The 11,785-nt window shown below is 56.9% G+C and overlaps 1 protein-coding gene across 1 annotated transcript in view; it reads right to left on the bottom strand.

Moving 5' to 3' along the window:
• Positions 1 to 11,785, bottom strand: part of LOC133341157 (sodium/potassium-transporting ATPase subunit beta-1-like) — a 30,584-nt gene that overhangs the window by 5,556 nt on the left and 13,243 nt on the right. Inside the window, exons 3-6 of the mRNA XM_061549612.1 lie at positions 6,844 to 6,972; positions 6,210 to 6,356; positions 5,153 to 5,331; positions 1,502 to 1,576 (exon numbers count right to left, since the gene is read on the bottom strand). Of these exons, the coding sequence (XP_061405596.1) occupies positions 1,502 to 1,576; positions 5,153 to 5,331; positions 6,210 to 6,356; positions 6,844 to 6,972 (530 nt within the window). The remainder of the gene's footprint in view (positions 1 to 1,501; positions 1,577 to 5,152; positions 5,332 to 6,209; positions 6,357 to 6,843; positions 6,973 to 11,785) is intronic.

Genomic DNA, 11,785 nt, shown 5'->3' with positions numbered 1-11,785 from the left:
TGCGCGGAGAAGGATACGCGGGTGACGGTGGTCACGACGGCGGTGGTGGCGGTGGTGGTGGCGGTGGTGGCGGTGGTGGCGGTGGTGGTGGCGAACCTCGAGTTCGATTCCCGCTCGGGGGCCGTCCATAAATGACGTCACGCGACTTTGGACGATTTTTGACCCCCCCCCCCCCTCGTTACACGGCGTCATAAAAAGTCAGACCCCCCCTCAAATATGACGTCACAAAGCTCTGCCCCCCCCCTCCCCCCCAAGACCATATTTCCATTTTGAAAATAAAACATGCTTCAAATCGCTTTAAACGATCGTCATTGTAGTGCGTATTTAATGTGGCGCTGCACTCTCATGTTGTAGGAGATAACATTTATTAAAAAGGAGGCGTTGGAAAGATGAAATTTAGCATAAAATTCACTTGAAAATATTAATCGTCTAACTAAAACTGCAGATGTTCACAATATTCTATTGAAATTATCTTATAATTATCATATATTAAAAGTAATTCTAACTATTAAAAAATACTTGAAACTTTGTAGTAGAATGAAGAAAATTGAAGAGTACAATTATAACAATCACACATTCATTCCACAGAATGAAAAGCCCTGGTAGAATCATTAAAATCGAAATGTTGAATAACAAAATGTATGCCTCTCAATTCTCCGATGGAGAAGCAAAATGCTCCTTCATGGAATAAACAAAAGGTGACCTTAGTAAATTTAAATAATCAAATAGTTAATTGAAAATGAATCAAAATTTGTGCTGTTATAACAATTATATTTAATTAAGTAGAACGTGTTGTTTATATTTAAAGTTGCGCATTTTTATGTGACGTCACATTTCTCAACCCCCCCTCGTCACACATCGTCATAAATGTCTGACCCCCCCCCCTCACCAGGTGCGTGACGTCATTTATGGACGGCCCTTCACGATCACCAACACCGGTGACGATTATCTAAACCGGTGTTGGGCCTCCCCGAGGTAGACTCAGCCTCAAATGAGTACCCGGTGCGGTGTGTAAACTTCGCCGCTAGGGAGACAAAGGCGGCCAGGCGTTGTGCTGGCCACCCACCCCCTCGTGTGCCGTGCCGACCTTCATAGGTGCTACTTGCTAACAGCACTTGCCCCAACAGCCTGTTAAGGGCTACACGGGGGATCTTTGCCTTTAGAGGTGGTGGTAGAGCCGTTCAGGTGGCGGTGGTGGTGAGAAGTCAAGGGGTCACAGCACTGTGGCGTCGACTTCTCTATTTGTGACATCTGTGAGCGGTGTGGTGGGCCAGTGGGGTGTTTGGTGTGTGTGGTGTGTGGTGTGTGTGGTTTGTGATGTGTGTGGCGTGTGTATGGTGTGTATGGTGTGTGTGGTGTGTGATGTGTGTGTGGTGTGTGTGATGTGTGTGATGTGTGTGGTGTGTGTATGGTGTGTGATGTGTGTGATGTGTGTGGTGTGTGTGTGGTGTGTGTGTGTGGTGTCTGTGGTGTGTGATGTATGTGGCGTGTGCGCCCGTACCTTGAAGTTGCAGGCCACAGGCACCACATTGGGATGGTATTTTAACCCGATGGGCAGGGTGTCATTCTTTGGCACCTGCAGAAACACGAGGGGGGGGTACTCAGTGTAAACAGGGGGGGGCGGTAGATGAAGTCAAACGCTGCAAGTGAAGTGACTGACTGTCGGCCTCCCAGGGCCGACGGTCAAGGCAGGAGGCCACGTGGCAACGGAATGTGGGAAGCTGCACTTGGGACTCCGAGGCTGCTGCAAACCCAGCCCTGAGTCTCACCCCCTCTCCCAGCCCTGAGCCTCACCCCCTCTCCCAGCCCTGAGCCTCACTCCCTGCCCCAGCCCTGAGCCTCACCCCCTCTCCCAGCCCTGAGCCTCACCCCCTCTCCCAGCCCTGAGCCTCACCCCCTCTCCCAGCCCTGAACCTCACCCCCTCTCCCAGCCCTGAACCTCACTCCCTGCCCAGCCCTGAGCCTCACCCCCTCTCCCAGCCCTGAACCTCACCCCCTCTCCCAGCCCTGAACCTCACTCCCTGTCCCAGCCCTGAGCCTCACCCCGAGCCGGCGGGCGAGCGGTGACAGGCAGAGTGGAGTCCACACAAAGCTAAATAAGTCCCCCGGGGGGGGGGGGGGGGGGGGCGGGATGGGGGTGAGGATGGGGTGTGAGGTGATGACCAAAGCGAAGTTACAAACACAGACACCGACGTCCTCCTGAGTGAGGAGAGAGAAGGGGGATAAAGTGAGGAGAGATTCGGGAGTGAGAGAGAGGGCGGGGGGGGGGGGGGGGCAGTTCGGTGTGGGGGTGGATAGAGGGGGTAGAGACGACAGGGGAGGTGTGTGATAAGAGACATTGGAGAGAGGAGAGTGAGGGGGGGAGATGAAGAGGAGAGAGGAGAGTGAGGAGGAGAGAGATGGAGAGGAGAGAGGAGAGTGAGGAGGAGAGAGATGGAGAGGAGAGAGGAGAGTGAGGAGGAGAGAGATGGAGAGGAGAGAGGAGAGTGAGGAGGAGAGCGATGAAGAGGAGAGAGGAGAGTGAGGAGGAGAGAGATGAAGAGGAGAGAGGAGAGTGAGGAGGAGAGAGATGAAGAGGACCACCCAAACCCGCTGGCTGTAGGGTGGCCAGAAGTCAGTCGTACAGCTTGTGGATTTATAAACCTATATGTGAAGACCTTTTGAGTGTTATCCCCTTCTTGTCTGTATGGTTTCGTCTGGGTGATATGATTTCCTCCCATGTATAAAACACTCTTCCCATAGGGTGTCTAGAATCTGGAGAACACAGTAATAAACTCCCTTTATTATTTGATCTTCAAGTAATCCAGAAACTGCAAGGGACAGAAGGCCAGGCCTTGAGAGAGCAGGACAATTGTAATGTCGTGTGCTCTTGACTTCCATTCTGGGTCACCAGACCTTGATGCGATCATCACTGTTCATGTAGAAAATAATGCCACTGCATGATGCACGCACAGAAGAATAAAATGTTGCTGTTAATTTTTTCCATCTTACTAAAAAAAGGAGAGAGAGGTGAGGGCGAGGAGGGAGGGATGATGGGGGGGGCAGGGGTTGAGATGAAGAGAGCAGCAATGGAGAGCGAAGGGAGAGACAGAGAGAGTTGGCTTGACATGTGCTGAGAGCGAGGGGAGAGAGAGAGAGAGTGGGGTGGGCATGTGATGAGAGGGAGGGGAGGTGTGAGGCTGAGGCTTAGGAACAAAACTTATCGGGTGATATTTTTAGTTGCTCATGAGACACCGGCAACTAAGACTCTTGCGCACACGTGCACACTCACACACGCACACACGCACACTCGTGCATGCAGCTACCCACGTATACATCGACACACACTCGCACAGAGGGAAATACACAGAAGCCCTGTACTGTATTGTCTTTAACAGACTGTTGGGGTGAACGCTGTTAGTGGGCGCTTATGAAGACAGACACACACACTGACTACACATACACACTCTCATACAGACAGACACACACACACAATGACTAAACATACAGACACACACACACACTGACTACAGACAGACACACACACACGTACAGACAGACACAGACACACACACACACTGACTACAGACACACACACACACACTGACGACACAGGCACACACACACACACATTGACTACACATACAGACACACACACTGACTACAGACAGACACACACACACACTGATGACACAAACAGACACACACACACTGACTACACATACACACACTCTCATACAGACAAACACACACACACAATGACTAAACATACAGACACACACACACACACACTGACTACAGACAGACACACACACACAATGACTACAGACAGACACACACACAGACGCGTACAGACAAACACGCAATTACTCAGCGTCACGCCCGCCCGGGATCCCGTGACGCGTTTAATTTGCTGACAATTTACTGTGCACAGTTTCCTATCCGTATGTCCTTTCCAAGGACACACACCATTTAATACTACACACACACAAACAAAGGCCCCCCGTGTAGCCTGAATAAACTATTGGGGCAAGTGCTGCTGTCGTCCTGTTAGCGAGCACCTTTGATGACCGGCACGGCACACGAGGGGGGGGGGGGGGATGGCCAGCACCACGCCCGGCCCCCTTTGTCTCCCCCAGTGGCGATGTTTACTACACACCGCACCAGGTACTCGTTTGAGGTTGAGTCGACCTAGGGGAGGCCCAGGAGCCGGTTCAGATATGGCTCGCCACACTGGTGGGATTTGGAGCGTGGCGCGCTAACCGCTGCGCCACCGCTCCTAAACACACATGTAGACACGCACGCACACTGTGTATCATCACACTGTATATCTTACACACTGCATATATCTTACACACTGTGTATATCTTACACACAGTGTGTAAAGCGCTGACGCAGTGTTCGCTCACTCTCGCGTGTACGTTGATTTTTTTTCGCACCGTACGTAGCCAACTGCGCTAATTGGAGGTGCGGGGGAAGGACACCAAACTAAACACAAAAATCAGCTCTAATGAAATGTCTTTCTCGATGATGATGATGATTTAAAAGCGCATAGCTCCAGTGGCTTCCTAATATCGGACGGAAGAGCGTTCCAGACGGCCGCAGAGGCGCATCTGAAAGCGTCGTGCGACGCGGTGGCCGTCTTTGTTCGATGGTTTATCCAAAAGCCGCCGCTGCCGCTGCTGCTGCTGCATGAGCGGAGTTCGCGTGACGATGGTTTATGCTCCTTGACGAGATCCGCGCCGTGTTGTGGTTTAGAGAGAGGAGCGAGGATGGACCACGGACAAGCAGGAAGGCAGCAGCCATTCTGTGAGGCGGCGCAAACAATTTCCCAAGCTCTGCGGTCCTCTACGTGTGCAGGTGTTGCCTGCCGATGCACGAGTGCTTACACGCCGGAGGAAACCGGAGTGCCCGGAGAAAGAAAACGCACGCGTGAGAGCGAGAGAGAAACACTCGATCCCGTACAGATGGGATAGGTGGAGTCCACACGATTTGCTGTACCGCCTTCTCCTGGCGAGGCTGGGTAATACGGCGTGTGCGACCACTGTGTGTGTCAGCACTGTGTGTGTCACCACTGTGTGTGTTACCACTGTGTGTGTGTGTGTCACCATGTGTGTGTCACCACTGCGTGTGTGTCACCATGCGCTGTCGTGAACGCGAGCGCGTGTGTGACCTCTGGCAGGAAGCCGATGACGCGGTTGAGTTTGATGATGACGCACGGGTTCCCGCTCGAGTAGCCGAAGTCGGGGTCGGTGAGGCCCGAGCAGTCTCCCAGCCACTCGCGCTGGAAGCGGCAGGCGCTCTCCGCCGAGTGGGGGTCCGGGCCCGAGGGGCGTGCAGGGCCGGGCTCCTCTGCAAGGGGGGGGGGGTGTAAGGAGCCCACGTTACGACATTTATCCGGGTTCCACATCTGCAGCGAATGGCGTTCACTCAAACCCAGAGGTCGATACCCGTACGCTACCCGATACCCGGCTACCCGTACCCGGCTGGGTACCCGTTTGCGACCCCGGTGCGGCCGGGTACGGGTACGGGTAAGGAATCAAAACCCGTTTGCGACCTCTGCTCAAACCCCATCCACCACCACCACCCCTCCAGCCTCCCCCACAACAAAAATCGGGCCCTCGAAATCGCCTGCAACCAACTGGACCGCGGGCAATGCAAACTGCTTTGTCCAACGTCTCAGCGAGTGGCTGTGGCCGTTGTGCCTTCACCGCCTGTCGCCAGAGGTTCGCCGCAGGGTTGAAATCCGGCGGCGGCGGCGGTGGTGGTGGTGGCGGTGGTGGCGGTGGTGGCGGCGGTGGTGGCGGCGGTGGTGGTGGTGGTGGCGGCGGCGGCGGCGGTGGTGGCGGTGGTGAAGGTGGCGGTGGTGGTGGTGGCGGCGGCGGTGGTGGTGGTGGCGGTGGTGGCGGCGGTGGTGGCGGTGGTGGTGGTGGTGGTGGCGGTGGCGGCGGCGGCGGTGGTGGCGGTGGTGGAGGTGGCGGTGGTGGTGGTGGCGGCGGTGGTGGTGGTGGTGGCGGCGGCGGCGGCGGTGGTGGCGGTGGTGGTGGTGGCGGTGGTGGCGGTGGTGGTGGCGGCGGTGGTGGTGGTGGTGGCGGTGGCGGCGGCGGTGGTGGTGGTGGCGGTGGCGGCGGTGGTGGTGGAGGCGGTGGTGGTGGTGGCGGTGGTGGTGGCGGTGGTGGCGGTGGCGGTGGTGGTGGTGGGGAGAGGAGGATGGCCTCGCCGTCGCTCACCGCCGCACTTTATGAGCTGCGTCTGCTTCTCGTTGCTGTAGGAGTCGAGCAGCGAGCTGATGCTCTTGTTGTGCAGCTCGATGGAGTGGCGCTCCGACAGGGAGTAGTAGATCTCGGCGCGGAAAGGCTGCGGGCGCACCGACAGACCTGGGGGGGGGGGCAGGGGGAGGGGGGGCAGGTGAGTGGCTAGGAGATGTTAACTACCTCGCCTGGTGTAGGTTCGACACCAATCACGGTGCCTGCTGTACACTCGGAGTTTGCGTGTCTCTCTCCCTCTCACTCACCGTGGTCGCGTGGATTTCTCTGCTGGCTCTCCGGGTTTCCCCTCCACATTTGTCATCAACATCACGCTGCTAGACATTTCCACGCGATGAGCCACTTCGTTGCAATAACATGTGTTGCCAGGGTCGCTTCTGAAAAGGGGCTGCGTAGCTCAGTGGGTCTTACCGGGTAATGTTTAAAATAGTTTAGTTTAGAGAGAATGCGTGAATGGGTGACCAGATGACCGAGCGGGCGAGTGAGTGATTGAGTGATCAGGTGAGTGGGTGAGGTGGGGGGTGAGTGGGTGAGTGGGTGACGTGGAGGGTGAGTGGGTGAGGTGGAGGGTGAGTGGGTGAGTGGGTGAGTCGCTCACCCGGGGGGAGGATGCGGTCCTGGTACTGGGGCGTGTACTTGTTGATGGTGAGCAGCAGCGCTTGGATCGTCCCGATGAAGATGGCGGCCAAGAAGCCATAGAAGACGATGTAGAAGAGGATGATCTTAACTGCGCACGGGACATCATCATCGACGTCATCATCAACATCAACATCATCAACATCAGCATTGACGTCACCATCAACATCATCAACATCATCATTAACGTCACCATCAACATCAGCATCAACATCACCATTAACGTCACCATCAACATCATCATTAACGTCACCATCAACATCAGCATCATCAAAACCATCAACATCATCATTAACGTCACCATCAACATCAGCATCAACATCATGAAAACCATCAACATCATCAACATCATCATTAACGTCACCATCAACATCAGTATCAACATCATCAAAACCATCAACATCATCAACATCATCATTAACGTTACCATCAACATCAGCATCAACATCATCAAAACCATCAAAACCATCAACATCATCAACATCAGCATCAGCATCTTCAACATCAACAGCAGCAGCAGTAATATGATCAGCATCGGCAGCTGCAGTATCGTCTTGAGCATCAGTAGGAGGAGTAATATTAGTATTGTTATCAGCAGTGGCAGAATTGTTATCATCATCACCATCATCAGCAAAGCGTCTCTGCGCGCCTCGGAGCGCCCGTTTTCTTAACCTGGGCCCGGAGCCAGTGTTGGAGACAATGCCACATTGCCATGACGGGTGCCTGGCTCATAATATACACCCCCCACCCCTCTCACTCACCCCTCTATCTCATCCTCCTCTCTCACTCACCTCTCACCCCCCTCCCTCCCCTCCCCTCTCTCTCTGATCCCCTCTCTCCCTCTACCCCTCTCACTCACCTCTTACCCTCACCCCCTCCCCTCCCTCCCTCCCCCTCTCTCTCCCTCTACCCCTCTCACTCACCCCTCTATTTCATCCTCCTCTCTCCCCTCTCACTCACCTCTCACCCCCCCTCCCTCCCCATCTCTCTCTGATCCCCTCTCTCCCTCTACCCCTCTCACTCACCTCTTACCCTCACCCCCCTCCCCTCCCTCCCCCTCCCCTCTCTCTCTGATTCTCCCACTACCCCTCTCACTCACCTCTTACCCTCACCCCCCTCCCCTCCCTCCCCCTCCCATCTCTCTCTGATTCTCCCTCTACCCCTCTCACTCACCTCTTACCCTCACCCCCCTCCCCTCCCTCCCCCTCCCATCTCTCTCTGATCCCCTCTCTCCCTCTACCCCTCTCACTCACCTCTTACCCTCACCCCCCTCCCCTCCCTCCCTCTCCCTCTACCCCTCTCACTCACCTCTTACTCTCACCCCCTCCCCTCCCCCCTCCCCCTCTCTCTCTGATCCCCTCTCTCCCTCTACCCCTCTCACTCACCTCTTACCCTCACCCCCCTCCCCTCCCCCCTCCCCCTCTCTCTCTGATCCCCTCTCTCCCTCTACCCCTCTCACTCACCTCTTACTCTCACCCCCTCCCCTCCCCCCTCCCCATCTCTCTCTGATCCCCTCTCTCCCTCTACCCCTCTCACTCACCTCTTACTCTCACCCCCTCCCCTCCCCCCTCCCCCTCTCTCTCTGATCCCCTCTCTCCCTCGACCCCTCTCACTCACCTCTTACCCTCACCCCCTCCCCTCCCCCCTCCCCCTCTCTCTCTGATCCCCTCTCTCCCTCTACCCCTCTCACTCACCTCTTACTCTCACCCCCCTCCCCTCCCCCCTCCCCCTCTCTCTCTGATCCCCTCTCTCCCTCTACCCCTCTCACTCACCTCTTACTCTCACCCCCTCCCCTCCCCCCTCCCCATCTCTCTCTGATCCCCTCTCTCCCTCTACCCCTCTCACTCACCTCTTACTCTCACCCCCCTCCCCTCCCCCCTCCCCCTCTCTCTCTGATCCCCTCTCTCCCTCGACCCCCTCTCACTCACCTCTTACCCTCACCCCCCTCCCCTCCCCCCTCCCCCTCTCTCTCTGATCCCCTCTCTCCCTCTACCCCTCTCACTCACCTCTTACTCTCACCCCCTCCCCTCCCCCCTCCCCATCTCTCTCTGATCCCCTCTCTCCCTCTAACCCCTCTCACTCACCTCTTACTCTCACCCCCTCCCCTCCCCCCTCCCCATCTCTCTCTGATCCCTCTCTCCCTCTACCCCTCTCACTCACCTCTTACTCTCACCCCCCTCCCCTCCCCCCTCCCCCTCTCTCTCTGATCCCCTCTCTCCCTCGACCCCTCTCACTCACCTCTTACCCTCACCCCCCTCCCCTCCCCCCTCCCCCTCTCTCTCTGATCCCCTCTCTCCCTCTACCCCTCTCACTCACCTCTTACTCTCACCCCCTCCCCTCCCCCCTCCCCATCTCTCTCTGATCCCCTCTCTCCCTCTACCCCTCTCACTCACCTCTTACTCTCACCCCCCTCCCCTCCCCCCTCCCCATCTCTCTCTGATCCCCTCTCTCCCTCTACCCCTCTCACTCACCTCTTACTCTCACCCCCTCCCCTCCCCCCTCCCCCTCTCTCTCTGATCCCCTCTCTCCCTCTACCCCTCTCACTCACCTCTTACCCTCACCCCCCTCCCCTCCCCCCTCCCCCTCTCTCTCTGATCCCCTCTCTCCCTCTACCCCTCTCACTCACCTCTTACTCTCACCCCCTCCCCTCCCCCCTCCCCCTCTCTCTCTGATCCCCTCTCTCCCTCTACCCCTCTCACTCACCTCTTACCCTCACCCCCCTCCCCTCCCCCCTCCCCCTCTCTCTCTGATCCCCTCTCTCCCTCTACCCCTCTCACTCACCCCCTCCCCTCCCCCCTCCCCCTCTCTCTCTGATCCCCTCTCTCCCTCTACCCCTCTCACTCACCCCCTCCCCTCCCCCCTCCCCCTCTCTCTCTGATCCCCTCTCCTCCCTCTACCCCTCTCACTCACCTCTTACTCTCACCCCCTCCCCTCCCCCCTCCCCATCTCTCTCTGATCCCCTCTCTCCCTCTACCCCTCTCACTCACCTCTTACTCTCACCCCCTCCCCTCCCCCCTCCCCATCTCTCTCTGATCCCCTCTCTCCCTCTACCCCTCTCACTCACCTCTTACTCTCACCCCCTCCCCTCCCCCCTCCCCATCTCTCTCTGATCCCCTCTCTCCCTCTACCCCTCTCACTCACCTCTTACTCTCACCCCCTCCCCTCCCCCCTCCCCCTCTCTCTCTGATCCCCTCTCTCCCTCTACCCCTCTCACTCACCTCTTACCCTCACCCCCCTCCCCTCCCCCCTCCCCCTCTCTCTCTGATCCCCTCTCTCCCTCTACCCCTCTCACTCACCTCTTACTCTCACCCCCCTCCCCTCCCCCCCTCCCCCTCTCTCTCTGATCCCCTCTCTCCCTCTAACCCCTCTCACTCACCTCTTACCCTCACCCCCCTCCCCTCCCCCCCTCCCCCTCTCTCTCTGATCCCCTCTCTCTCCCTCTACCCCTCTCACTCACCCCCTCCCCTCCCCCCTCCCCCTCTCTCTCTGATCCCCTCTCTCCCTCTACCCCTCGCACTCAGCCCGACGCCGCGTCCTTTCCATTCACTCGCCCCCACTGCCGCTCTCACCTGGCGCTCGTCACCGTGGCAACGGCCAGGTGACCATGGAGAGAGGAGGGAGGGAGGGGGGCGGTGAGGGGCGAAGCAACGCATCATCATCATCATCGCACGGCATGTTCTACCCACTGCTGGATGAAGGCCTCCTAAAGCCAGCGACAATCCCTCACGGTCCCGCAAACGAACAATGAATCCACACGAGGCGACGAATCCATCGCTCCATCTCCGCATTGCTGGGGCAGCATCGTGCCTGCGAGCGCTGTGCCCCGTGGCAGCACGCGGCTGTGGCCGCTTGACGATTCTACTTCGACGCCACAGCAATCTCGCACTCGCTGTCTCAACTATTTATATATTGTTGGTAAAGAGCCACTGAGATACGTAGCTAATTCTCAGGAGCGGCCTGGCTGTCACGAATGGCAGCTGAACGAAGTGGCTTGTCATTTGGAAATGTATAGCAGCCAAATACTCCAAGCACCAGATGTTGATTTTAAATTTGGAGGGATCGGAGAAAAATCCACGCGACCATAGTGAGAGAGAGACACGCAAACTTCAAATATACAGCAGCAGCAGGCGTCAGGGTCGGGATCGAACCCACGACCTCCTGTACACCAGGCGAGGTAGTTAACATCTCATAGCCACCGTGATGATGTTTGATTTACAGCGTCCATCGCTCCGTCTCTCGGTGAGATTCAGAGCCACCAAAACACAGTAAAGACGGAACGTTGTGCGAACGTTGGTCCAACGTTTCCAACCACATGCCAACGTTGGGTGAACGTTAGCCCAAGAGATCCAACCACATGCCAACGTTGTGCGAACGTTTCTATGTTTGCTGGGAAAGCGCAGAAACGTTTGAACCCCCCCCCCCCCCCCAAAAAAAAAAACACCGGCCAATATATATTGAAACAACTGCCTTTAAATAAAACAAATCGTCACCGTCTTTGCATGTATTTATATCCCGCCCAAACCCTCACAGTGACACCATTGGAGAAACAACAAACAACAACAACAAACAACAACAACAAACAACAACAACAGCACAATACGCGGCGTGTGGACTGGGGAACTGCCGCGGACGCCGTCGCCCTCGGCGAGGGGCGCGGGCCGCGTGCGGGACGAGCCGCGACCTTCACGTGACCGCCACGCGGGCCACCCCCCCCCCCCACCATTAAACCCCCCACCACCATCCCCCCACCACCATCCCCCCACCATCAAACCCCCCTCACCATCCCCCCCATCATCATCCCCCCCACCACCATCCCCCCCCCCCACCACCCCCCACCATCAAACCCCCCACTATCAAACCCCCCCTCACCATCCCCCCACCACCATCCCCCCCACCATCAACCC

This window comes from Lethenteron reissneri, chromosome 2 (genome assembly GCF_015708825.2).
Source record: "Lethenteron reissneri isolate LAM-NWPU_2019-01 chromosome 2, ASM1570882v1, whole genome shotgun sequence".
NCBI classification, from domain to species: Eukaryota; Metazoa; Chordata; class Hyperoartia; order Petromyzontiformes; family Petromyzontidae; genus Lethenteron; species Lethenteron reissneri.
Note: the sequence above shows the minus strand (reverse complement) of the source record. Positions and strands in the feature narration are given on the sequence as shown.